Source organism: Scyliorhinus torazame, chromosome 18 (genome assembly GCF_047496885.1).
Source record: "Scyliorhinus torazame isolate Kashiwa2021f chromosome 18, sScyTor2.1, whole genome shotgun sequence".
In the NCBI taxonomy this organism is placed as follows: Eukaryota; Metazoa; Chordata; class Chondrichthyes; order Carcharhiniformes; family Scyliorhinidae; genus Scyliorhinus; species Scyliorhinus torazame.
This window is the reverse complement of record NC_092724.1, coordinates 35,440,419-35,466,356: the sequence shown is the minus strand read 5'-3', so window position 1 is coordinate 35,466,356 and position 25,938 is coordinate 35,440,419. Positions and strand designations below refer to the sequence as shown.

The 25,938-nt window shown below is 47.7% G+C and overlaps 1 protein-coding gene across 1 annotated transcript in view; it reads right to left on the bottom strand.

The window, feature by feature from the left end:
* The window catches only part of LOC140395776 (uncharacterized), a 187,344-nt gene that overhangs the window by 93,522 nt on the left and 67,884 nt on the right, over positions 1 to 25,938 (bottom strand). The window contains exons 67-80 of the mRNA XM_072483934.1: positions 25,729 to 25,796; positions 21,956 to 22,116; positions 21,166 to 21,192; positions 18,819 to 18,983; positions 16,429 to 16,491; positions 14,820 to 14,972; positions 10,734 to 10,894; positions 10,578 to 10,645; positions 7,587 to 7,756; positions 6,135 to 6,161; positions 4,349 to 4,534; positions 3,914 to 4,084; positions 1,600 to 1,760; positions 1,443 to 1,510 (exon numbers count right to left, since the gene is read on the bottom strand). Coding sequence (XP_072340035.1) covers positions 1,443 to 1,510; positions 1,600 to 1,760; positions 3,914 to 4,084; positions 4,349 to 4,534; positions 6,135 to 6,161; positions 7,587 to 7,756; positions 10,578 to 10,645; positions 10,734 to 10,894; positions 14,820 to 14,972; positions 16,429 to 16,491; positions 18,819 to 18,983; positions 21,166 to 21,192; positions 21,956 to 22,116; positions 25,729 to 25,796 — 1,649 coding nt within the window. The remainder of the gene's footprint in view (positions 1 to 1,442; positions 1,511 to 1,599; positions 1,761 to 3,913; positions 4,085 to 4,348; positions 4,535 to 6,134; positions 6,162 to 7,586; positions 7,757 to 10,577; positions 10,646 to 10,733; positions 10,895 to 14,819; positions 14,973 to 16,428; positions 16,492 to 18,818; positions 18,984 to 21,165; positions 21,193 to 21,955; positions 22,117 to 25,728; positions 25,797 to 25,938) is intronic.

Genomic DNA, 25,938 nt, shown 5'->3' with positions numbered 1-25,938 from the left:
CGTCTGCCGAATCCTCCGGTGCCGGAGTTTTGGCGGGGGCGGGAATCGCGGGGCGCCGGTCGGCGCTGCTGGCAGCGCCCCCCCCCGCCCCCCCCCCCCCCCCCCCCCGGCGATTCTCCGGCCCGCGATGGGCCGAGTGGCCGCCCATATTCGGCGGGTCCCGCCGGCGTAAATCACAACAGGTCCTTACCGGCAGGACCTGGATCCACGGTGGCCTGCAGAGTCCTCGGGGGGGGGGCGCGGGGGGATCCGGCCCCGGGGGTGCCCCCACGCGATCGGGGCCCACCGATCCGCGGGCAGGCCTGTGCCGTGGGGACACTCCTCCGCACCGGCTGGTGTCAACCTCCGCGATGGCCGGTGCGGAGAAGAACCCCCCTGCGCATGCGCTAGGATGACGCCAGCACACGCTGGCGCTCCCGCGCATGCGCCAACTCGCACCAGCCGGCGGAGGCCCTTCGGCATCGGTTGGCGTGGCGCAAGCCCCTTCCGCATCGGTTGGCTTGGCGACAAACACTCCGGCACTGGCCTAGCGCCTGAAGGTGCGGAGGATTCCGCACCTTCGCGGTGGCCCGACCCTGGAGAGGTTCACGCCATTCCTCGGCGTTGGAGTGGCCCGCCCCGCCGGTTCGTGGAGAATCCCGCCCATGGTTGTTTTACATAATGGGCGGGATTCTTCGGAAACCGGCGGGGCGGGCATCTCCGGCGCAAAGGAGTGGCGTGAATCACTCCTGCGTCGGGCTGTCCCAAAGATGCGGAATCCTCCGTACCTTCAGGGGCTAGGCCGGTGCGGGAGTGGTTTGCGCCGCGCCGGCCAGCGTGGAAGGGGCTTGGCGCCATGTCAACCGGCGCTGAAGGGCCTCCGCCGGCTGGCGCGAGTTGCCGCATGCACGGGAGCGCCAGTGTGTGCTGGCGTCATCCCAGCGCATGCGTAGGGGGGGTTCATCTCCGCGCCGGCCATCGCGGACCGGTACACCAGCCGGTGCGGAGGGAAAGAGTGCCCCCACGGCACAGGCCCACCCGTGGATTGGTGGGCTCCGATTGCGGGCCAGGCCACCATGGCGGCACCCCCCGGGGCCAGATCACCCCGCGCCTCCCCAAAGACTCCAGAGGCCGCCCGCGGAGCCACGTCCCGCCAGTACCTGTAGTAACATACGCCGGCAGGACCCGCCGAAAACGGGCAGCCACTCGGCCCATCGTGGGCCGGAGAATCGCCGGGGAGGCCGCTGCCTTCGACCAGCATGGCGCGATTCCCGCCCCCACAAAATCGCCGGCGCCGGAGAATTCGGCAGCCGGCAGGGGCGGGATTCACGCCGCCCCCGACAATTCTCTGACCCGGCCGGGGGGGGGGGTCGGAGAATCCTGCCCAATATCTCCAGGGCACTTGAACATATGTTGGGGATCAGTTTGACCTGGAACTTTCAGATAAATAGTTAATTTCTTACCTGAAAGATACTGACTGACAACTGGAGAATGTTGCGTTTATTTTGCTATTGGTATACAGATTATTGAGCTGTAGAAAATTAACATGTTGCATTTTAGTATGAAAATGGCAATGAAATAGAATGTTTTCTTCTCAAGTGACACAGCTAGCATACTTGCCTTTGCACGAATGTTCCTTGATTCAGCCGTGTACAACAGTGAACTGAGGTTTTGCAGACTTGATGTGAATGACAGTGTGAGCACAGTGAAGGTTACATTAAATTCTTTTGCCTGTGTCCCTTGATTTGGTTTGGCTGTTACAGGTACAATGGGGGGTTCCACTACAAGACAAAATGATGCAATACAGAGTGAGGCCACAAAATTTAAATCTATTCAAGGAAGGATTATAAGCTTCTCGCTGAGAATTTTCTGAGAGTGGTGATGGAACAACTTTTAACATTCACCTCCAGTGTAATTGTCCACAGACATTTAGTGGACTTCTGGGGCGAAATTCTCCGGTATCGGCGCGATGTCCGCCGACTGGCGGCCAAAATGGTGCAAATCAGTTGGGCATCACGCCGCCCCAAAGGTGCGGAATGCTCCTCATCTTTGGGGGCCGAGCCCCAACCTTGAGGGGCTAGGCCGGCGCCGGACGAATTTCTGCCCCGCCAGCTGGCGGAAAAGGCCTTTGGTGCCCCGCCAGTGGCGCGGAAATGACATCTCCGGGCGGCGCATGTGCGGGAGCGTCAGCGGGCGCTGACGGCATTCCCACGCATGCGCAGTGGAGGGAGTCTCTTCCGCCTCCGCCATGATGGAGACCGTGGCGAAGGCGGAAGGGAACGAGTGCCCCCACGGCACAGGCCCGCCCGCGGATCGGTGGGCCCCGATCGCGGGCCAGGCCATCGTGGGGGCACCCCCCGGGGCCAGATCGCCCCGCACCCCCCCCAGGACCCCAGAGCCCGCCCGCGCCGCCTTGTTCCGCCGGTAAGAGAGGTGGCTTAATCTACGCCGGCGGGACAGGCATTTTAGCAGCGGGACTTCGGCCCATTCGGGCCGGAGAATCGCGGGGGGGGCGGGGGGGGGCCAACCGGCGCGGCGCGATTCCTGCCCCCGCCGAATATCCGGTGGTGGAGAATTCGGCAACCGGCGGGGGCGGGATTCACGCCAGCCCCCGCCGATTCTCCGACCCGGCGGGGGGTCGGGGAATCTCGCCCCTGAAGTCCAGCATGGTCCAAGGGCAGCACGGTAGCACAGTGGTTAGCACAGCTCCAGGGTCCCAGGTTCGATTTTCGGCTTGGGTCACTGTCTGTGTGGAGTCTGCACGTTCTCGCCATGTCTGGGGAGCTCTGGTATCCTCCCAGAGTCCAAAGATGTGCAGGTTAGGTGGATTATCTATGCTAAATTGCCCTTAGTGTCCAAAAAAGGTTGGCGGGGTTACGGGGATAGGGTGGAGGTGTGGGGATAGGGGGGAGGTGGGCCTTAGGTAGGGTGCTCTTTCAAATGGCCGGTGCAGACTAGATGGACCGAATGGCCTCCTTCTGCACTGTAAATTCTATGATTCTATGATTCAACAGAGATTCCTGCTCTTCCACAGTCAGTGGACCTCTCTATAGAGTATCTCAAGTATCTCTGTGAGAGGAAAGCTATTCATCCAATCAGATTAAAGAATCCTCATCGAAACCACATCAAGATATAAGAAACAAGAAACAGATACTATAGTTAAACCACCGTACAGAAAGTGAAATAGATCTTGGGTCATACACATGGGAATAATAAAAGAACAAAATGCAAAAGTTACATCAAATTATTTTGATTTAAGTCAAAATTTATATTCTTCTGAGGGAATGATGCTCTCATACTTTTAAAATGATATTTTCATCGTCACAAAAGTTCAACTTAAACGTTTTGTTTGTCTCTAGAATTATTAACTCTCATTACCGTCTCCCAAATCTGTCTGGCTGAAAACCAGAGTTTTCTAAAAACTGAACATTTTGAGAAGGTGCCCTGCATCAGTCTTAATTCAGTAAATGAAAAAAAACCCAACTTACTGGGACAATTAGGCATTAAATTGGAGCGGTGTGACACCTGACTAGTTATCCACATCCCAGCGCTTGCACTGGTCCATTCCTGCACGTCGAGTGTCCCCATTCCTTGACCCCATCTGACCCAGTTTGACCGAAACTGCCCATGGCCCAAACTGCTCGGCCCAATTTCAGCAAGATCTGAAATTTGGCATGACGTCAGTCCCCAAGTTTACCAGTTTTTAAACACTGTATCTGTGCTAACTAGCCTAAGTTCACACTATAACAGCAACTTCTGGATTGGTTCCATCGGAAAGGACTGCACAATACCAACTGGTCATTTGCACTTTATTGCAATGGTAGTCAGCAACGACCTCTGATCTTTGGTTATGTTTCCAGTATGTGATTCTAAAATCACAGCAGATTTAAAGGACTTTGAATTATGTGCATGATAAGAATAATTGTGTACTCACCAGTGGGTGAAGTGAGTGATGTGATTGCTGTTACTTCCATTGTCAATGTTTCAGTAGAGCTCACTGTCATTGTTGATACTATTGTTCCCATTGAAGCAGCAGCTGATGTGGAGTTTGGTGCTGCAGTGGATGTCTGTATCTTTGCAGATGAAGTTTCTGTTGATGCTATCACTAAAGTAGGCGTTAGACTTAATGAGATTTACAAAAAACATGCAAGAGCATACAAACACATATTGCAGAAATCATCATCTTAGAAATAATTTCAAATAACCATGTTGCAAATATTATTCACCAGATGTCTCTTTGGATTTTATTCTCACTGCGTAATAGTTGCTAACATACTTCAAGATTTTGTTACACAACGTATTTCTGAAGTTACAGTAGATTTAAAATGAATCAGAATAGCACAATTCACAAGAGAGCATTCGTACTCACCACTTGTTGGAGTGAGTGAGGTTGCGCTTGCGGTTGCTTCAGTTGTAGATGCTTTACTGGAACTTGCTGTTGCTATTGGTGGTATTGTACTTGTTGAAGCAGGCGCTGATGTAGAGGTCAGTGTCGCCCTGGAGGTCTGTATATTTGCTGTTGATGTTTGTGCAGATGTGATTGAAATGGATGCATCTTGTTATTGAGGGAAATAAGAAGTACATTGGTGGGAGCATTGAGCTTCAAAATGTCAGCACTGTAATCAAATCAGCTTTGCAGATATCACTGAATCTGCATGCTTCAGGCGGTCATTCACCAGACACACACTGGCACATGCACCTTGACGATATTCGGTAATACGTACCGCTTTCACTGTTTTGCATCCTTACCTGCTCAAAATGTGGATACTGTTGAGCTTAATTTCTGAACCACAATCTACAGACCAGAAACAGGCCATTTGTCCCAAATGGTCTATGCAGTTTTGATACTCCACAACGTTCGTCTCATTGCTTACATCTTTCTACTCAACCCTTTATCCCTCTAGTCTCTTCTTGCTCAATACAGTTAGCTGAAATCCCATTGTTGTAGGTGTTTATACACTAATATCCGACATTATCATTCCATGACAAATCTCTTCATAATTTGGGTGATATGATCAATATGACAGTTTTGTGTGATTTTTTTTTTCCAACACAAAATCATTCCATAATTATCCCAAGAATAGATTGCATTTTATTACATAAAATTTTCAATGAGGTGGAATTGATCGGTAAGATGAGGTGTAGAATTTTCTGGCATTAATGGATAATTTATTCAAAAATATAAAAAGGAATGTATAATTGTACAGGTTCAATTGTAGTAAATAAACGGGCACCTGGGTTTAAAAGCTACTTGCTCAGTGCAATCAGAAGTTTTGCTGACTGAATGATTTATCCAGCCCCAGACTTTATATTTGATTCCCATGTTACCCATCCACCGGAACTTACAGCAACTGAAATTTCTATTCTTGAATTTTAAATGCTTTAACAATCTGATTCTAGCCAATGGTATTTTAGCATTCAGTTTCAGTCCAATAAAAAGAAAGAAACAAAATGCATGTCTTGTATTTGTATAGCACTTTTCATGGCCGTCAGACATCCCAAAGCACTTTTACAGCCAATGAAGAATTGAACTGTTGCCACTATTATAACTTAGGATAATCGCATGGAGCAATGTGACCATGACCAGATAATCGGGGTTTTGTTGTGTTGGCTAAGGAACATCCTCCCATTCTTTTTCAAAATAGCATATGGAATCTTTTACTTCCAATGGAGAGGCTGCAACATTAACAGTGCAGCCCTCCACTGGAGAGTCAGTACAGATTATTGCGCTATAGTCTGCAGTGGAACTTGAACCCGCATGCTTTCGAGTCAGAGATGAGAATACTATCAGCAGTGGGGGTTTTAATTTGTGTGTTAGTTCAAGCAGAATCCTAAACAAATTGCTGAAGAATGTGCTTGCAATTTCACTATCACACAGAGGATACGTTCCGAGTCCAATTCTTGGCTCAGATCTGAATGTTTTAAGATTACTGGTGAAACTGATTCACCGGTACTTTTGCACAGATATTAAACAGCAATTGAATAGAGATAGTTCTCATATTCTGAAGAACAGTCATATGGACTCAGAATGTTAATTCTATCTCTCTCTCCACAGATGCTGCCAGACCTGCTGGGTTTTTAATAGCATTTTCTGTTTTTGATTCAGATTCCCAGTATCTGCAATATTTTGCTTTTATTTTAGTTACCATACTTACTGGTTAAAACGGCTGATTCATGGTAACCTGGAAAAAAAAATTTGGAAAAGTCACTTAATCTGGTTAAAATACTTCTCTTTTAAATTGCATGAGTTTGATATCAATTAAACCAGTCTCAGAAACATGTGATGACTTGGATAAGACGTTTCACATCTTGTAAGAAATTAAACTTTTGAAAATGCGAAACTGGATGTTACAATAACGTGTGCGTCTGTTATCTCTCACGAGTTACAAATGAATAAGCAAGAGTTCAGCGAGCAACAGCAAGGTGGAGTCAACTATCAGTAGTGAGTGCGAGTGATCGAGTGAGAGGCAACAGACCAGAGTGAGAAAGCCAACAGATTGAGTGTTGCAGAGAACCAGTAGGCCAGGGTTTTTAAAAAAATCATTCAAGGGATTTGGTCTTCGCTGGTTAGGCCAGCATTTATTTCCCCTCTCTAATTGTCCTTGAGACGTTAGTGGTAAGTTACCTTCTTGACCGCAGCAATCCATGAAGTGTAGATACAACCACAATGCTGTCAGGGAGGAAGTTCCAGAATTCTGACCCAACGTTATTGAAGGAACACTGATGCATTTACAAATCAGGATTGTGAGTGACTTGTAGGGGAACTTTTAAGTGGTGCTATTCCTATGTATCTGATGCCCATGTCCGACTAGATGTTAGTGGTCAAAGTTTTGGAAGGTGCTGTATAAAGAGCCTTGGTGAGTTCCTGCAGTGCATCTTGTAAATGGTACACACTGCAGTGACTGTGCGTCGATGGTGGGGTCAATGAATGTTTGTGGAAGGTATGCAAATCAAGTGGGGTGCTTTGTCCTAGATGGTGTTGAGCTTTTTGAGTTGGAGCTGCAGTCATCCAGGCAAGGGGAGAATATTCCATCCCTACTTGTGCCTTGGAGATTGAGGACAGGCTTTGGTGAGTCAGGAGGTTAGGTACTTGCTCCAGGATTCCGAGACTGTACCCTGCTCTTATAGCCAAATATTTATATGGCGAGATCATTTCAGCTTCTGGTCAATGATAACCCCCAGGATGTTGATGGTGGGGAATTCAGTGATGGTAATGCCATTGAATGTCATGGGGTGATGGTTAGATTCTCTCTTGTTGCAGATGGTCATTGCCTGGCACTTGTGTGATGCAAACGTTACTTGCCACTTGTCAGCCCAAGTCTGGAAATTGACTAGGTCTTGCTGCATTTGGACATGGACTCTTTCAGTATCTGAGGAGTTGCAAATGTGCTGAACATTATGGAATCGTCGGAGAACATCCCCACATCTGACCTTATGATGGAAAGATTGTCATGGGTTGAGGCTGAGCCAAGTGTTTATAGAGTACAGAGCATTGTTTGCAAAAAATGTGCTGATGATACAACAGCAGGATTGAGAATGGCTATGAGATAAAGTCTTAACTGATTACAGTAAAAATAAACAACTCTTTAATTAAAATGAGCATTTACCATTGACAAAGAGGCTGTTGCTGTCCAGTGAATATGGTTCTAAGGTGGTGATGCCCTGTGTGTTGTCTCGGAATTCGTGGTAGAGTAGAACTTTATCAACCTGCTGGACAGTTGTATTCCTTTTGAAAATGCAGATTGCCTCAACCGTACTGTTGCCATCACTTGCAGGTCTGCCACATACAAATCCCAGATGGTTAATTTGTTTTAAAATATTAAGCATAACGCTCAGTTGTCTGAAATTTGCAGTGAACAGTGAATCAAGAGCCTCTGACCTCATAGAAAGCATCACTGAGATCTCACGATCTCAGTGGCAAAATCACAAATCTCTCAACGTGCAGTTGATTGTACTACTACTTAATGCGGACTGCTAGCGTCAATCTCAGCAAGGTGTCCAAACAGCCTTTAACGTTCAAGAATAAGACAGCCAACCAGGAAATGAAAAACCCAGTTACACCTCATTGAAATAAAGCTGAATTTTTGCGGGGGTTTGTTGCGCAATGTAAGAGTGGAAAGAGGGAGTTTGCATTGATTTGCTGGTGCTGCGTGTGTGGGAATGGGGGTGGGGGGGCATGGTGTTTGTGAACACATGGCTCAGCCTGATCTAGCCCTGTTCTGGGGAAGCACTTTCCAGATTAATCTGTGCTTGCATTGAATCCTGAAGTTGTGCTCAGATTCAAAGTGGTAATGATGGTGGAAGCTGACTGGTTGCTGTCAAAAAATCTGGACATTCCAGGCAAAGATCTTTCAAGAAAGTTACATTGCTGTATTAATTGTTTGCCGAATAGATTTCTGAATTCATCTAAATAATCTTGAATGATGGTACATTACGTGGTATTTGAAAAGAAGTGAGGAGTCTTTTCACAGTTCTGTATATTTTGGTGACGGTGCACATTGAGAGGGCTGAGCATTATTCGATGGCAGTCGATTTGGTCCAGAATTCAACGCTGGTTCAGTGGATGTGCTGCACTTAGGGCCTGACCCAGGTCAACAGAAAATTGCTGAAGCCTTTCAATTTACCCGTCCACCTCTTAGCCACATTGGATAACTCATTGTGATTGGATGTGTTCTCCATCATTTTCTAATCATCTAAAAGTACACTCCTCAACAGCATCAGTTTGTTTGATATTCGGTGTACATGCTACTGTAATATCTTAGGAGCACACTATTGTGATTGATACGAGGTAATTTTATCTGGAGGCGGTGGCCCTGCAGGACCAGTATAAAGTTCAGGGGTGAGTCCGCCTCCACTTGACCAAGTTGGTAAGCCAATTTTACCGCTGTTCACCGTGTTTTGGCTCAGGTGGAACTGTAACCACTATAGGGGCTAACGTCTCCCTTTGATAGCCATTGGCTAATCAGATGGTAGCAGCTCCCCACTCCCAGCAATACCCCAAGGAGTGGTCATTGCATTTGGGAGTACAGGCAGCCTCCATCAAGAGGAGCCTTGGAGCCACACAGGCAGCTAAATGTTTCACTGCGGCTACACAGGCCGGCCCCAATGAGTGGGGGAAGGGGGGGATCATTTTGAGGGCGGTGGGGTGGAACACACAGTGGTAGCGGGGAGTAGCTTGGGGAGGGGGTTCGGTGATGGTAGCTCCATTGTTTACCGAGTGTCCTGGGCAACCTTGCCTCGGGTAAACTAATTGCAGCGGAGAGAAAAGGCTCTTACGAGTCCTTTACTTGGCCAGTTAAGGACCTTGATTAGAGTACAAGCAAGCAGACCCACTAATAGTGGATCTGCTGCTGCCATATATCACCTGATATTTTGCCCCCCACTGCTAGCCCACTCACAGGAGGATGCATAGAATTCCAGCCCTAACCTCTGATCCTTTTCTGTTGTCTTGAACACGATGCTAATTAGCAAGCATGTTAGTCATTATATTGGCTTGGTTCTGTCAAACTCACCATTCTACAGTTGTGCCTGCCCTAATATTTCAGGGTATTTGCAATCATCGAAAGGAGGATATTGAGAGTGGATAGACACCAGGGCGAGATTCTCCGACCCCCCGCCGGTTGCTGAATTCTCCGGCACCGGAGATTCGGCGGGGGCAGGATACGCGGCGCGCCGGTTGGCGGGCCTCCCCCCGCGATTCTCCGGCCCGAATGGGCCGAAGTCCCACTGCTAGAATGCCTGTCCCGCCGGCGTGGATTAAACCACCTCTCTTACCGGCGGGACAAGGCGGCGCGGGCGGGCTCTGGGGTCCTGGGGGGGGGGGGACGCAGGGCGATCTGGCCCTGGGGGGCGCCCCCACGGTGGCCTGGCCCACAATCGGGGCCCACCGATCTGCGGGCGGGCCTGTGCCGTGGGGGCACTCTTTTCCTTCCGCCTTCGCCACGGTCTCCACCATAGCGGAGGCGGAAGAGACTCCCTCCACAGCGCATGTGCGGGGTTGCCGTGAGCGGCCGCTAACGCTCCCGCGCATGCGCTGCCCGGCAATGTCATTTCCGTGCCAGCTGGCGGGGCACTTCCGCCAGCTTGCGGGGCGGAAATCAGTCCGGCGCGGGCCTAGCCCCTCAAGGTTAGGACTCGGCCAGTCAAGGGGCGGAGGATTCCGCACCTTTGGGGCGGCGCGATGCTGGACTGATTTGCGCCGTTTTTGGCGCCAGTCGGCGGACACCGCGCCGATACCGGAAAATTTTGCCCCACATGTCTATCCACACGTATATTTTTCAACTACTGAGGTAAAGTTATTTCTTAGAATCCAAGATATAGGAAGCCTATCTTGTCCCATATTTACTGTAATTTGAGGTGGCTTTTGTTTTGAGAGGCAGGTAGTAAGATCAGTTCTGTTATGTTGGCAAAGGTTATGTATGTTTGGAATGCACCGACGCAGTTTGGAAATCACCCCATCAAACAATGACATCCAGGAAATCATTTTCTAACACTATTATAATTATATGGTTGTTTTACATAATATCTCCAGGGCACATGCACATACGTCGCGGATTCATTTTGACCTGGAGATTTCAGATAAATAGTTAGTTTATTACCTGAAAGAAACAGACTGACAACTGGAGAATGTTGATTTTGCTTTGCTATTGGCATACAGATTATTGAGCTGTAGAAAGTTAAAATGTTTCATTTTAGTATGAAAATGCAATTTAAAAAAATGCTTTCTTCTCAAGTGACAAAGCTAGCATACTTGCCTTTTCACGAATGTTCCTTGATTCAACCGTGTACAACAGTGAACTGAGGTTTTGTAGGCTTGATGTGAATGACAGTGTGAGCACAGTGAAGGTTACATTAAATTCTTTTGCCTGTATCCCTTGATTTGGTTTGGCTGTTACAGGTACGATGGGGGGTTCCACTAAAAGACAAAATGATGCAATGTAGAGTGAGGTCACAAAATTTAAATCTGTCCAAGGAAGGACAATATCGTTTTGGTCGAGATTCTTCTGTGAGTGGCCAGCTTGAATTTGGACCCCGCTTTTGAGGATCTAAGTGTCTGCGACCAGGATAGCTGTTCAACCAATCATAGAAGCAAATAATAAGCAGGAAAAATATACAAATTTTAAACGATTGTAAAGAAAGTGAAATAGATCTTGGGTCCCACAAAAGGGATTGAGTGAAACAAATGAAAGAGCAAAACACAAAAGCTACATAAAATTATTTGTAGTTTTTTTAACACTCTGCAACATCAATTTTCCGCGAAGGGAATTAAATTCCACACTTTTTAAAATATCTTTTCAGGACCTCAGCGGTTCGTCAGAAATAATGCTTCCGTACCCCTTATTAAAAATAGTTTTGATTTTCATCAGCCTTTAAAATGATAAAAGATCATAATGATAATTCCAGGATCGGATACAGCTGGATCTGCGAGGGACACTTCTACTGGGGCAGGGGACTGAGTTTGAAAAACAAGTCAGGAGTGACATCACAGGAAAACGGTAAATTCATTAAAAGGTAGTTCCTGAAGGAACGTTAGCAATTGGGAAGTAAAGTTAAATGAAGTTGAAGTGAAAAAAAGTAATTTGGCAAACAAAGGAAGATGAAGTTAGAGAACGGAGCCGTGGCGGAAAAAATGAGCGCGAGAAATCAGGAGACTGAGAGCGGAGCTGGGAGGATAAAGGAGCGTGAAAAAGAGCGAGAATGGGAGCAGAGCCAGGAGGATATAAGGGCGTCAGAAATAATGAGACTGAGAGCAGAGTGCTAACTTGGAGCTTGGAATGCCTGAGGTGATGTCAGAATTCAAAAGTGACATGGGGAAACTGGAAGCAGAAGATTGGGTGAGTACAGATGGGTACGTATCTCACTTATAGTTTGTAAGGGCTATATTCTGTAGTAACGAGGACAAGGAAAAAAAGGCCCTAGAATAATTGTTACTCTTTGATTTTAAGTATTTTCCAAAAGGTTTAATTGAATTGGGCAAGTCATGGCAGGACGGCTTAAGGCCACGGTATGCTCTTCCTGCTTTATGTGGGAAGCCGGGAACATTTCCAGTGCCCAGAGCCAGCATGTGTGCAGGAAGAGTCTCCAGTTGCAGCTCCTGGAAGCCCGTGTTTCAGAGCTGAAGTGGTGCTGGGGCACTGGAGTATTCGTAAGGCAGAGAGTATCGTGGTTAGCACATTTTAAGAGGTGGTCACACTGCAGGCTAATATTCCATAGGCAGAAAGAGAATCGGTGCCCAACAGGCAGAGCAAGAGGATTAGACAGGCTGTGCAAGAACCTTCTGTGATACATCCTCTGCAAAACCGCTTTGGATACTGTTGGGGCAATGGCCTCTCAGGGGAAAGCAATACCAGCCAAATATGTTGCAACACATTTGGCTCTGCTGCACACAGGAGTGAAAAGGAATGTAATAGTTATAGGGGATTCAATTGTAAGGGTAATATACATTAAGGAGGGGGAGGGTAAAGAGCCAGTAGTCATGGTACACATTGGAATAAACAACATAGGTAAAGAAAGGGTTCAAGCCATAAAAGCAGAATGCAGGGAGTTCGGAAATAAGTTGAAAAGTAGGACTTCAGAAGTAATGATCTCAGGATTACTACCAGTGCAATGTATGATTGTCAGAGCAGCAATAACAGGATATATCCCTTTCCACTCTCTATTGTTTGTGTATGTGTGTAGAGAGTGGGGGTAGTTATGGGGAGTGGTGGGGAAAGGGGTAATAGTCAGTTACATTTTCTGTTTGTTTACTTATAATACTATACATAATAAAAGGTTACTTGTGTTAAAGTTACAATCCTGATGATTGTAGTCTATTGGGCTCAACCAAGGACCTAGGGTATTTTAAATATAATCTAATTTCACCTGTGTTGCAACTCTGGGTCAAGTGGGGCTAGAAGTGACCATGCATCAGCCCAGGGTATCATGCCTGAGTATTAGATCCAAGGAAGAGGAATACAAATTGTCTAGAAAAAAAACAGCAGACCTGAGGATTGGGAGTAGTTTTGAATTCAGCAAAGGAGTTTTTCCTCTTTTTCAAAGCAGAAACTACTTTGCTGCTTTTGATGTGGCGAGGAGCTGTCAATCATAACAAGAGAGTTTATAAACATTGTGGTTAGCATTCAATCAGGGTAATGGAGATGCATTCAAGCATGAAAGGAAAGATAAATAAACACTCCACCAAGCACCTGTGACTGCACCAACAAAACTGTCAATCACTGGCAAGTGGAATAAATTGCTGTGTGAAATTGAATGAAAGATTTTCATTTCAAAGGTTGTCAGGTATTTGAAGCCCTTCCAAGTGAACTTGGCTTTTGAGGAAGCCTCTGATACTTGTAACAGCTGCTTCTTTAAAGACTTGTGTTTGAGGCAGCAGATGTTAGGAAAGGGTAAGTGGAAATGCAATGATTTGCCACTGTGTTGTTTGGACTGCTCTTTGGTTTTCAGGCTGGGGTGCCTGATGGGGGTCTCTCATGGGGGGGGGGGGGGGGGGTCTGATGGGAGTGACTGATGGGGATGACTGGTGCGTCTCAGAAGGGGTACGTTGGAGGGGTCTGATAAGAGGATGAGGGAGTCTTTGGGGGAATCGGGTCTGATGGGGAGGGGATTGGATAACCCTGATGCGTACGTGCTGGGCGAGGGGCCGGTTACTCCCATGCTGTGGGGAGGATGGCCCTCCTTGTCAGCCCGAGGGAGTGCTGGATTAATGTTGAAGTGGGAGGGGGCCTGCCACTGCACCTCGGTATCAGGCCACCCGCTCAATATGGCACCCAGACACCGAGATTCTGACGGAATCCTGTGAGTTCTCCACCATGCATATATTTATAGGAGAGAGACTCGCACCGGGGCCCCACTTCCAGCATTAGCGGAGACCAGTCCCGATACTCCGCTGGCGGGAGCACTTATACTCCAGAATGGAGAATCCTGGTTCTCATCTTTTGTTACATTTTCAGTGGACTTAAAGGACTTGGAATGGTGCACCTGATAAGAACAATGCTGGAAAGCAACAGGAAATCTGCTTAACTGTTTGGATTGATGAATTCTCATAAAATATAAAGCAGAAGTAATAAACAAGAACTATATATTAAAATTAAGTTATTGTACAGAAAGTAGAATAGTGCTTGGCTGAGAGACATCAAAGGGACAAAGCAGAAAAGCATATACAACTTTATCTTCAATTTTTTAAATATATGGGACATCTATTTTCTTCTGAGGGAATGCGGTTCCAAATTGTGTAAATTTATTCTTTCAGGACCAAAGAAGTTGTTCATAAATAATACTGGCACCCTACTGCATTAAAAACTTGGAGTTTATGCTCTCCGCCAGTAGCGTTGAAGAGGAGGATCATGTAAAATACAATGGGTTGACATCCTATCTGCACTGACCTAACCTTTACAGGTCCTCCCAGGTTTATGTCCACGAAAGGGTCTCATATTGCTGCCACTGATATTTTACATGAGTGGGGGCTTGCCCATGCCATGTGGTAACTTTAGCTAATTTCCAGGGTGGGGCAGAGGGAACCAAATATGGGTGGTGAGTCAATGGGCTGAATTCTCTCATGGCTCAACCAACGGGTTCAAAGTACGGAAAGAATTTGGCAGAAGTGAAAGAATTGGTTTCCCACCAGTATGCAGTTATCTTCTTAGTCTCACAGATGATAAAATATAGTCAGTAACAAAACCATGGTGCATCATCAGTAATAACACACCAAAAGCACATTATTCAAATCTGCATAATCAACATCAACCTATCTTTTGCTATTTTCTTTCATATAGTCCGAAATGTACGATAGAATTGAAGGAATTAGAATGATACAACTGATCAGCGAGCACTCGCTTACTCACCACTAGTTGAAGGGAGAGATGATGTTGCTTCAGTTGTCGATGCATTGGTTGAAGTCGCTGTAGGCATTGCTGCAACTGTACTTGTTAAGGTAGGAGCTGATGTAGAAGCAGGGGCTGCAGTTGGAGTCTGTGTATTTGCAGTTGTTTCAATCGCTATTATTAAAAATGTAATGTCGTTATTGTGATAAACAAGACAGATTATTACTCAAAAGTTACTCTTGATAGTTTATTGAGATTCATACATAGTGAAACAGAAACAATGTAACTCAGCCATGGAATCATCGAATCCCTACAGTGCAGTAGGAGGCCATTCGGCCCATCGAGTCTGCACTGACCTTTCAAATCGAGTCTGCACTGACTCTACCCATACTTACATCCCTCCTATTCCTGTAACCCCATAACCTAAGCTGCACATCCCTTGTCACGAAAGGACACTACCATGGCCAATCCACCTAACCTGCACATTTTTAGATGTTGCAATGCACAAAGTATGTGCACATTGTTCTTCCACGTACATTTGTGGGCTGCAGCATGCAGCCAAGTTACACCCGAATGGGAGTGCAACGTGGCCGGTATATGTCGGGAGAGGCCTCCCACGGGCTTCCTGACAGCCAGAATGTCTTGGGAGATCCTCCCAGGTCTCGCAAGGCATCATGGTCAGGATCCTGCCCACAATGGGCAGGATGTGTTGACCCAAGATCTATCAGGCTCCTGGGATCTAGCGGTCTTGCCACCGAGTCCCAGCTGGGCACCGTTCAGTACAGAAACCAGGTGGAATGGCACCTGGGGGGTCTCCCGGACCATCCGAGGCCCCTGGATGGTCCGGGACAGAGCAGGGTGGCCACCTAGCCCTCCCTCTTGAATGTGGAAACCTTGGCACTGCCACCCTGAAACTACCAAGATGCCCAGGTGGCACTGCAAAGCTGCCAGGAACACTGCCAGCGTGGTGGGTACCAGGGTGGCATTTCCAAGGGTGGCCATTCACATGTAAGGAGAGTGGAGGGGAGGATTGAAGGGTGGGGGCTGCAAGGCGGGTACGAAGGGGCCTCTGGATGGTTGGTTTGAGGAAGGGTGGGGGTCCTGGGGTGGGGGGTGCGCAGCCAAAAGGGGCGAGGGAAGGACTGGAAAGAGGGGGGGGGCTTAGCGATCCCAGAGCTGGGTGTCCTCACTTGGGGGGGGGGGGGCGTGGAGTAATTCCCAGGTGTGTGTGTGTGGGGAGGGGGAAGGGGGGGGGTGGTGACATTGCCCGTGGGTGGGGGTGAACCCACAAGCCCACTTAGAGATCGGGGCACCCTTTCAAAATGGTGGTCCGATCTCTGAGGCGCCAGTCTGGCAAATGAGTTCAGCTCCCCAGTGATTCAAAAAATTTGAAGTGTGCGCTTCATTGGGAAAAACACCACAGGACCGAAAAATGTGTCTAAATGCGGTTAGATAGCGGTGGGGAACTCACTGTCAGAACTGGCTGAAACTCCCAGCAAAACCCGTCATGAATGACACTTAGAAACCTTTCCGTTAGATGGCACCTGATAATCTTTTCCCAATTTTCAATTACAACTTTCTAAACTTGCAACAACTGTAAAGGAATCAGTGTGTACACTTGTGTACTCACCACTTATTGCAGGGAGTGTTGTGGTTGTCGTTGCTTCAGTTGTTGACGCTACAATCGTGGTCGCTGTAGTTGTTGGTGATCAACAAAGGTTTGAACAATACATTAATCACTTAAAATTAATATTATGTTCTACATTTTGTTCACACTCCTCTCTAATGAAACTTACTAAGTTATACAACATAGCCATATTACAATATCAGTGAAGCACCAATAGTTATTTGCGCTTAATTCTTCCATTCATCGTTATAGCCAAAATATTACTGTAAACTTTTGTTACTTTTCCAGTATGTGTATTTGCAGTCAAATCTTGTATTGTTAGTGACATAGGTGATAGACTTAATGAGACCTGCAAAAAACATGGGACAACATCCCAGCATGGTAACATGGAAAAACATACAACTTTATAACACAAAAGACTTCTTAGACTCATGAATAATGCAACATACTCAATAATGGATCATAGCCATGATGCAACATCATAATTATAATCTTTATTAGTGTCACAAGTAGGCTTACATTAACACTGCAATGAAGTTACTGTGAAAATCCCCTGGTCGTAACACTCCGGCGCCTGTTCGGGTACATAGAGGGAGAACTAAGAATGTCCTGTTAACCTAACAAGCACGTCTTTCGGGACTTGTGGGAAGAAACCGGAGCACCCGGAGGAAACCTACGCAGACACGGGGAGAACGTGCAGGCTCCGTACAGACACTGACCCAAGCAGGAATCAAACCCATGACCTGGTGCTGTGAAGCAACAGTGCTATCCACTGTGAAACCATGCCGCCCTCAGTAATCACACGCATCATCTGCACATTATTCAACTCTGCAAAGTTGAAGGGAGTGATGGTGTGATTGATGGAGCTCACTGTAGCGCTAGTGTGCTTCTTGAGACAGAAGCTAATGTGGGGGTTGGTGCTGCTGTGGATGACTATGTTTGCAGTCAAAGTATTTGATGCTGCTGTTATTAAAATAATGTTTGACTTAATGAAGTATATAAAAAATATGGAACACCACCCACACATTTAGCACAAAACTCGTCTTCTCAGAACTAATTTGGGCAGCACAGTAGCACAAGTGGCTAGCACTGTGGCTTCACAGCGCCAGGGTCCCAGGTTCGATTCCAGGCTGGGTCACTGTCTGTGCGGAGTCTGCACGTTCTCCCCGTGTCTGCGTGGGTTTCCTCCAGGTGCTCCGGTTTCCTCCCACAAGTCCCGAAAGACGTGCTTGTTAGGTTAACAGGACATTCTCAATTCTCCCTCTGTGTACCCGAACAGGCGCCGGAGTGTTACGACCAGGGGATTTTCACAGTAACTTCATTGCAGTGTTAATGTAAGCCTACTTGTGACACTAATAAAGATTATAATTATGGTTTCCTCCCAAAGTCCAAAGACATGCAAGTTAGGTGGATTGGCCATGATAAATTACCCTTAGTGACCAAAACGGTTAGGAGGGGTTATTGGGTTACGGGGATAGGGTGGAAGTGAGGGCTTAAGTGGGTCGGTGCAGACCGAATGGCCTCCTTCAGCACTGTATGTTCTATAATGCAACCTACTCAGTAACAGAGCATAATCATATTGCAAAGCAATAATCATCAGGGGCGAGATTCTCAGACCCCCCGCCGGGTCGGAGAATTGCCGTGGGCTGGCGTGAATCCCGCCCCCGCCGGTTGCCGAAGTCTCCGGCACCGGATATTCGGCGGGGGCGGGAATTGCGGCGCGCCGGTTGGCGGGCCCCCCCGCTCGATTCTCCGGCCTGAATGGGCCGAAGTCCCACCACTAAAATGCCTGTCCCGCCGGCGTAAATTAAACCACCTACCTTACCGGCGGGACAAGGCGGCGCTGGCGGGCTCCGGGGTCCTGGGGGGGGGCGCGGGGCGATCTGGCCCCGGGGGTGCCCCCACAATGGCCTGGCCCGCGATCGGGGCCCACTGATCCGCGGGTGGGCCTGTGCCGTGGGGGAACTCTTTCCCTTCCGCCTCCGCCACGGTCTCCACCATGGCGGAGGCAGAAGAGACTCCCTCCAATGCGCATGCGCGGGAATGCCGTCAGCGGCCGCTGACGCTCCCGCGCATGCGCCGCCCGGAGATGTCATTTCCGCGCCAGCTGGCGGGGCACCAAAGGCCTTTCCCGCTAGCTGGCGGGGCGGAAATTCGTCCGACGCCAACCTAGCCCTTCAAGGTTGCGGCTCGGCCCCCAAAGATGTGGCGGATTCCACACCTTTGGGGCGGTGCGATGCCCGTCTGATTTGCGCTGTTTTGGGCGCCAGTCGGCGGACATCGCGCCGTTTCCGGAGAATTTCGCCCCAGATATTATTTTATGCTTTTTTGAAGTTGCAGTAGATTGAAAGGAATTGGAGTGATGTTAATGAGAAGAGAGCACTCGTACTCACCACTTGTTGAAGTGGGTGATGTTGCAATTGTGTTTTCTTTAGTTGTCACCGCTTTTGTCGAGCTCAATGTAGTTGTTGGTGCAATTGTCCTTGTAGAGGCAGGAGTTGATGTAGAGGTCTGTTCTGCCAGGGAGGTCTGTGTTTTTGTTGTCAGTGTTTCTGCTGCTATTATTAAAATGGGTGTGTATTGTTATTGAGGGAGACAATAAGCTATATGAATTGCACATTAATTGATCTCAGCATCTGCCCCCTTGCGCCAAGGTGGCATTTGGCAAAATGTACCATGGACACCATTTTCTATCTTCGCTCTGATTACACAGTAGTTATCTGGGGTGACATTCTCCGACCCCCCGCCGGGTCGGAGAATCGACGGGGGCTGGCGTGAATCCCGCCCCCGCCGGTTGCCGAAGTCTCCGGCACCGGATATTCGGCGGGGGTGGGAACCGCGCAGCGCCGGTTGGCGGGCCCCCCCGCTCGATTCTCCGGCCCGGATGGGCCGAAGTCCCGCCGATAAATTGCCTGTCCCGCCGGCATAAATTAAATCACCTACCTTACCGGCGGGACAAGGCGGTGTGGGCGGGCTCCGGGGTCCTGGGGGGGGGCGCGGCGCGATCTGACCCCGGGGGGTGCCCTCACGGTGGCCTGGCCCGCGATCGGGGCCCACCGATCCGCGGGCGGGCCTGTGCCCTGGGGGCACTCTTTCCCTTCCGCCTCCGCCACGGTCTCCACCATGGCGGAGGTGGAAGAGACTCCCTCCACTGCGCATGCGTGGGAAACTGTCAGCGGCCGCTGACGCTCCCGCGCATGCGCCGCCCGGAGATGTCATTTCCGCGCCAGCTGGCGGGGCAACAAAGGCCGTTTCCGCCAGCTGGCGGGGCGGAAATTCCTCCGGCGTCGGCCTAGCCCCTCAATGTTGGGGCTCGGCCCCCAAAGATGTGGAGCATTCCGCACCTTTGGGGCGGCGCGATGCCCGTCTGATTGGCGCCGTTTTGGGCGCCAGTTGGCGGACATCGCGCCGTTTCCGGAGAATTCCGCCCCTGAATTCTCACTGTTAAGGATTTCAGCAGAAATATTAAAACACATTTGTTTTGAATGACTTACCATTGCCCCTAAAATAACAAAAAGAAGTTTCAGATGTAGATGTTAAACATTCATTTTCTGTTATAAATTTAAATGTACCCAAATCTTTTTTATTCCAAGTAAGTGGCAATTTAGCATGGCCAATTTGCCTACCCTGTACATCTTTATGTTGTGTGGGTGAGACACACACAAACATGGAGAGAACGTGCAAACTCCACACGACAGTGACCCGGGGCCGGGATCGAACCCGGGTCCTCAGCACTGTGAGGCAGAAGTGCTAACCGCTGCGCCACCGTGCTGCCGATGTTAAACATTCATACATAAGTATCTTACAGCATCATTCCATAATCAATCTCTTCTTGCCCATGTCATTGTGAATCTGAAGAATATGATCAAAATGACAGTTGTGTGTGTAATTATTTTTCTACATAAATTGATGCTATGATTGCATTTTATTACCGAGGGCTAATAACAACATTGATTTCGCACGAGCAGATCAGTCAACTGAGAATCATTGGACAATATTAGTGAATGAAAATGAAAATCGCTTATTGTCACAAGTAGGCTCCAAATGAAGTTACAGTGAAAAGCCCCTAGTCGCCAAATTCCGGAGCCTGCTCAGGGAGGCTGGTACGGGAATTGAACCGTGCTGCTGGCCTGCCTTGGTCTGCTTTCAAAGCCAGCGTTTTACCCCTGTGCTAAACCAGCCCCTAGTGGACAGTTGCATGATGTAGCTCCTTTCACGAACATGAGATGTCCCTCAACACATTTTAACCAACAAAGTATAGTCACTTTTGGATTGTTTGGAAGCTCAAATACAGCAGTGCGATCATGGCCAAATAAACTGTTTTTTCTGATGTTGCTGGAGAGATAACTCCCTCCTCTTTTTCAAAATTGTGTGTGGAACATTTAACTTCAGTAACTTCAGAGTCAGTGATGAGTGCGGCCTTCACTGGTGTGTCAATTTAGATTGCCGTGCTTTGGTCCTGCGGTTGGACTTGAACCTGCAAGTTTCTAAAACATTGATGAGAGTGCTCCCAACTGAAAAAAAATGAATGTTTATCTGTGTATTAGTTCTAGCGCGGTCCTAAACTGAACACGAGAGAATGAGCTTATAATTTCAGTTTGGCACAGAGAAAGCTTGCACCATATGTTTATTGTCTCAGGTCAAGTTGTTGTAAGATTACCTGTGAAACTAGTTCAAAGGAACCTTTGTAGAGGTACTAAACAACAGTAGTAACAGAACAGAGATAGTTATCATACTTACTGGTTAAAATAATTGATTCATGGTAACCTGAAAAATCAAAAATGAAAAGTATAATTTAAGAGGGTTAAATTACCTACAGTTAAAATGGCAATTAATTACATGTGTCAGATATAGATTAGATTAATATCAGATACATGTGATGGCTTGAATATGATATTGCACATTTTCAAAGTTTTATTTAAAAACATTTTTTTTGTAAATTTAGATCACCCAATTATTTTTTCCAATTAAGGGTCAATTTAGTGTGGCCAATCCACCTAATCTGCACATTTTTGGGTTGTGGGGGTGAAACCCATGCAGACACGGGGAGAATGTGCAAACTCCACATGGACAGTGACCCAGAGCTGGGATCGAACCTGGGACCACAGTGCCGTGAGGCAGCTGTGCTAACCACTAGGCCACTGGTTCCCTTCACATTTTCAAAGTTAAACTTTTCAAAACTATAAAGAGTATTTAACACAATAACTGTTTTTGTTCATTTAGATATTTGCTTTCACCAATGAATAGGCTAGAGTCAGCAGAACAACAGCAAGTTGCGATCACCTGATCAGGAGTGAATGCCAGTGAGTAAGGGACAACAGACCAAGGATAAGGAAGCCAACAGAGTAGCAGAGAATCCGTCGCCAAGGGTTGAGAGTGAGCCAAATGGTAGAAATGTTGGAGCATTGCTTGTGAGTGAGGTGTTGTAGGATGGCAGAGCAACAGGAGCGGGAAGGCCTCTGAAATAAAGATTCCATCACGTACAATGTATGTAAAATCAGATCGATATTTAATTAAAATGAACACTTACCATTGACAAAGAGGCTGTTGCTGTCCAGTGAATATGGTCCGAAGGTGGTGATGCCCTGTGTCTTGTTTTGGAATTCATGGTAGAGCAGAACTTTATCAACTTGGGCAGTAGCACTCCAAATGCAAATTGTTTCGACCGTACTGCCGCCATCACTTGCAGGTCTGCCACATACACAAACCAGGTGATTAGTTTGTTTTAAATTTTAAACTTAATGCGGAATCATTGAATGGCTGGGGTTTTGTGTTCCATAGAAAGCCTCGCTGAGAAATGTCACTTTCTCTGTGGCAAGAAATTCTACCCTTTCAATGTGAAAATTATTGTAACTTTGCTGAATGGGGATTGCCAGTGCCAGGCTGCAACAGTATCACTCCCCGGTATGCCAACAACCAGTTTCATTCAAGAATTGTCATAGGCAGCCAAGCAGGAAGGGAATAGCATGTACACTCAAATCACTCTCAAAATACATTGCTGAGAGCAAAATATAGATTATGACATTCACATGGATTTAAGTTAGGCATATCGAGTACTGATATTCACTCCTCAGTGAATCAAGGCTTATCTTTCTGGGGATGTCTCACAGTAATGTCAGAGTGGAAAATGGGAAATTTCGGCAAATCAAATGATTTCAGTGATTGCTGGCACTGGGTGGATTAGGGTTGGGGTGGGAATGAGTTTGTGTTGGGGGTGAGGGGGTGGTGGGTCTGGTGTTGGTGGATCCTCATCGAAGCTTTGTTTTCCTGAACTGGCAGAGCAGTGGATCACAAGGTGCAAATTTCGGATGACATGCACTGTATTGACAATGATAGCTAGGCGCTAGCGGAAACCCTGTAAATTTCGGGCCAATAGTTTTCAACCTGAGAAAACTAAGCTTAGAATTTGTTTACACGGTCGATCTCTGAAGTCATTTATGTGATCATTATTTTCAGAATGATGGTACATTACTTGGTGTTTGAAAAGGCAGTGAGGGTTTTTCACACTTCTGTACGTTTTGGTGACCGTACATGTGGATAAGATCGAGGTTATTCAGTGGCATGAGCATTATTCAAGAACACAATGCCGGGGTATTGGATATTCTCCACTCGATGCTGCCACAAGTGGACAGAAGGTTGCTATGAACAAATTTTCCCAAGTGAAGAGAAACGGGTGCCTACATGTTAGCTTAAAAGTTGGGTCGGTCTCACCCTCAATTATTCATTTTGCCCCTTGCCTGCTGCAGCTCCCTTTTCCTAACAGTGCCACTCGGGCAGACAAAACAAGATTAGTCATGAAGTTGGGAATGTAAGTTATACCTGGGTAATACAGGGGCCAGGTTGGCAGTTGTAAAATGACATATTATTTACATTTTTACTGTACAAACACTTTTTAATCATGCAACTAATTCCTTATTAATCAATGTCGACTGGTTGTGGTGTAGTGTGTGGAGTCTGTCCCGTTGTGGTAAGTTGGAAATAAAGGATCTGAATACTGAAGTTATATAAATAACTGTGCTGAACTGCACTGTGGGCTCAAACTGCAAAGCATGATGGTCAATTTAGTCAAGTCAAAGCTTTGATATTATCAGCAAAGCTTTGCAAAATGGTGAGGACATGATAAAAAAGGGTACAGGCAGCATAATGGTACAGTGGTTAGCATTGCAGCCTCACAGCGCCAGGGACCCGGGTTTGATTATTAACTTAGTGACTGTGTGGAGTTTGAACATTCTCCAGTGGTGTCTGCGTGGGTTTCCCCCAGGTGGTCCTGTTTCCTCCCACAGTCAAAGATTGTGCAGATAAAGTGGCTTGGTCATGCTAAATTTCCCCCAAAGATTAGGTAGGGCTATGGGGATTTGGCGAGGAATTGGCCTTAGGTACACTTTTCTTTCAGAAGCTCGGTGCCTACTCGATGGGCCTCCCTCTGCACTGTGGGGATTCTATGGTCCAAAATAATATCCCCCAGAAGCATCGGGGCTTCAGTTGGAACAATTTTACGAGTTGATCAAATGACATGCACAGAGGATTTTGTTATCAGCTCGTCATTCTCCGACCCCCCGCCGGTTCGGAGAATCGCCGGGGGCTGGTGTGAATCCCGCCCCCGCCGGTTGCCGAAGTCTCCGGCACCGGATATTCAGCGGGGGCGGGAATCGCGCCGCGCCGATTGGCGGGCCCCCCCGCTCGATTCTCCGGCCCGGATGGGCCGAAGTCCCGCCGATAAATTGCCTGTCTCGCCGGCGTGGATTAATCCACCTTTTGAACGGCGGGACAAGGCGGCGTGGGTGGGCTCCGGGGTCCTGTGGGGGGCGCGGGGCGATCTGGCCCCGGGGGGTGCCCCCACGGTGGCCTGGCCCGCAATCAGGGCCCACCGATCCACGGGGGGGGCCTGTGCCGTGGGGGCACTCTTTCCCTTCCACCTCCGCCACGGTCTCCACCATGGCAGAGGCGGAAGAGACTCCCTCCACTGCGCATGCGTGGGAAACTGTCAGCGGCCGGGGATGTCATTTCCGCGCCAGCTGGCGGGGCAACAAAGGCCGTTTCCGCCAGCTGGCGGGGCGGAAATTCCTCCGGCGTCAGCCTAGCCCCTCAATGTTGGGGCTCGGCCCCCAAAGATGCGGAGCATTCCGCACCTTTGGGGCGGCGCGATGCCTGTCTGATTGGCGCCGTTTTGGGTGCCAGTCGGCGGACATCGCGCCGTTTCGGGAGAATTTCACCCCCAGATTACCACTGAGACAGACTTTGGCACGCAAAGTAATGAATTAACCTGTATTTTAGTCAGTATTTATCATTGGTTCATGGTTTAATAAAGGTTTGGTATCTTGGTGAAAGTACAACCAAGTTGTTGTGTCAGGTTTACCCAGAATAAAGACAAATTAACCTTTAGACAAAGGTCTTACAGTACCCAACAAGGGGGCTAGCAGCTGGGTGTTGTATCACTCATCTAGTGGGGTCAGAGTATTCAGGAAAGTTTTCATTGGGCAGAGGGTACCTGATTCGGAGCCACACCTCTCACTCTGTGATTGACATCCGTGCTGCTAAGTTTTTGGAAGTTGCCTCGCCAAGTGACCTGGGCCCCTCGTACCACAGGTAAAATGCTATTGTTGGAGGAAGAAGCCTTTAATTGTCTATTATTTGGATGCTTAGAGCAGCCTAATTGGCTTATGGACAAGCAGGCTGTCTACTATCTCCCATTGTTCATTAAATACCAATAGAAGTTGCAAATATGCAAGTTTATGTCCAAACTTGGCAGCACCGCCACACTCCCACACACCTATCCTCCTTGGGGAAGGTGGAGAGTGGGGTAACACATAAAAATTCTACCCATAGTTTCTAATCTCATTTTTTGTCTCAGATCAAGTAACAATTAACAAGTGCATTGGCATGGGTCTTTCAAACTGAAAACTGGTTTCTCTGCCCTATTATTTCAAGATGTGAAGGAAGACTTCCTATAGTCTCTCCTGTTCATCTATGGCTACATTATTCTACAGCTGAGGCAAAATCATTCTGTCAGAGTCAACAGTGTGGACATATTTCACAGTCAGAGTTTTGAAGTGACTTCCGCTTTGTGAGGTAGATCATGGAATCAGCTCTCTGAAATGGTGGAAGATTGGTTTTGTGGTGTTTGCAAGAATGCAGTTTGGAAATTACCTCACCAGACTATGACATTGAGAAAATCATTTTCTACCACTTGTAAAATTTTATTCTGGCTTTCTGAAATAAATCCTGGTCCTGGAACATCAACATATAAATTCAGGTGTGGATTCAGTTTAACTTGGACTGTCCAGAATAATGTTAATTTCTTACCTGAAAGACACAGATTGACAACTTCTGAATTTTGACTTGACATTGCTATTGCCAAACAGATTATTGAGCTGTAAGGGATTAAAATATTGCATTTTAGTACGGAAAATCCATTGAAATTCTGAGCCCTGCGCCGGGCCGGAGAATCGGAGCAACCGTGCCATGGTGCCCCAACGCCGGCGCGCAATTCTCCGAGGTGCGGAGAATCAGCGC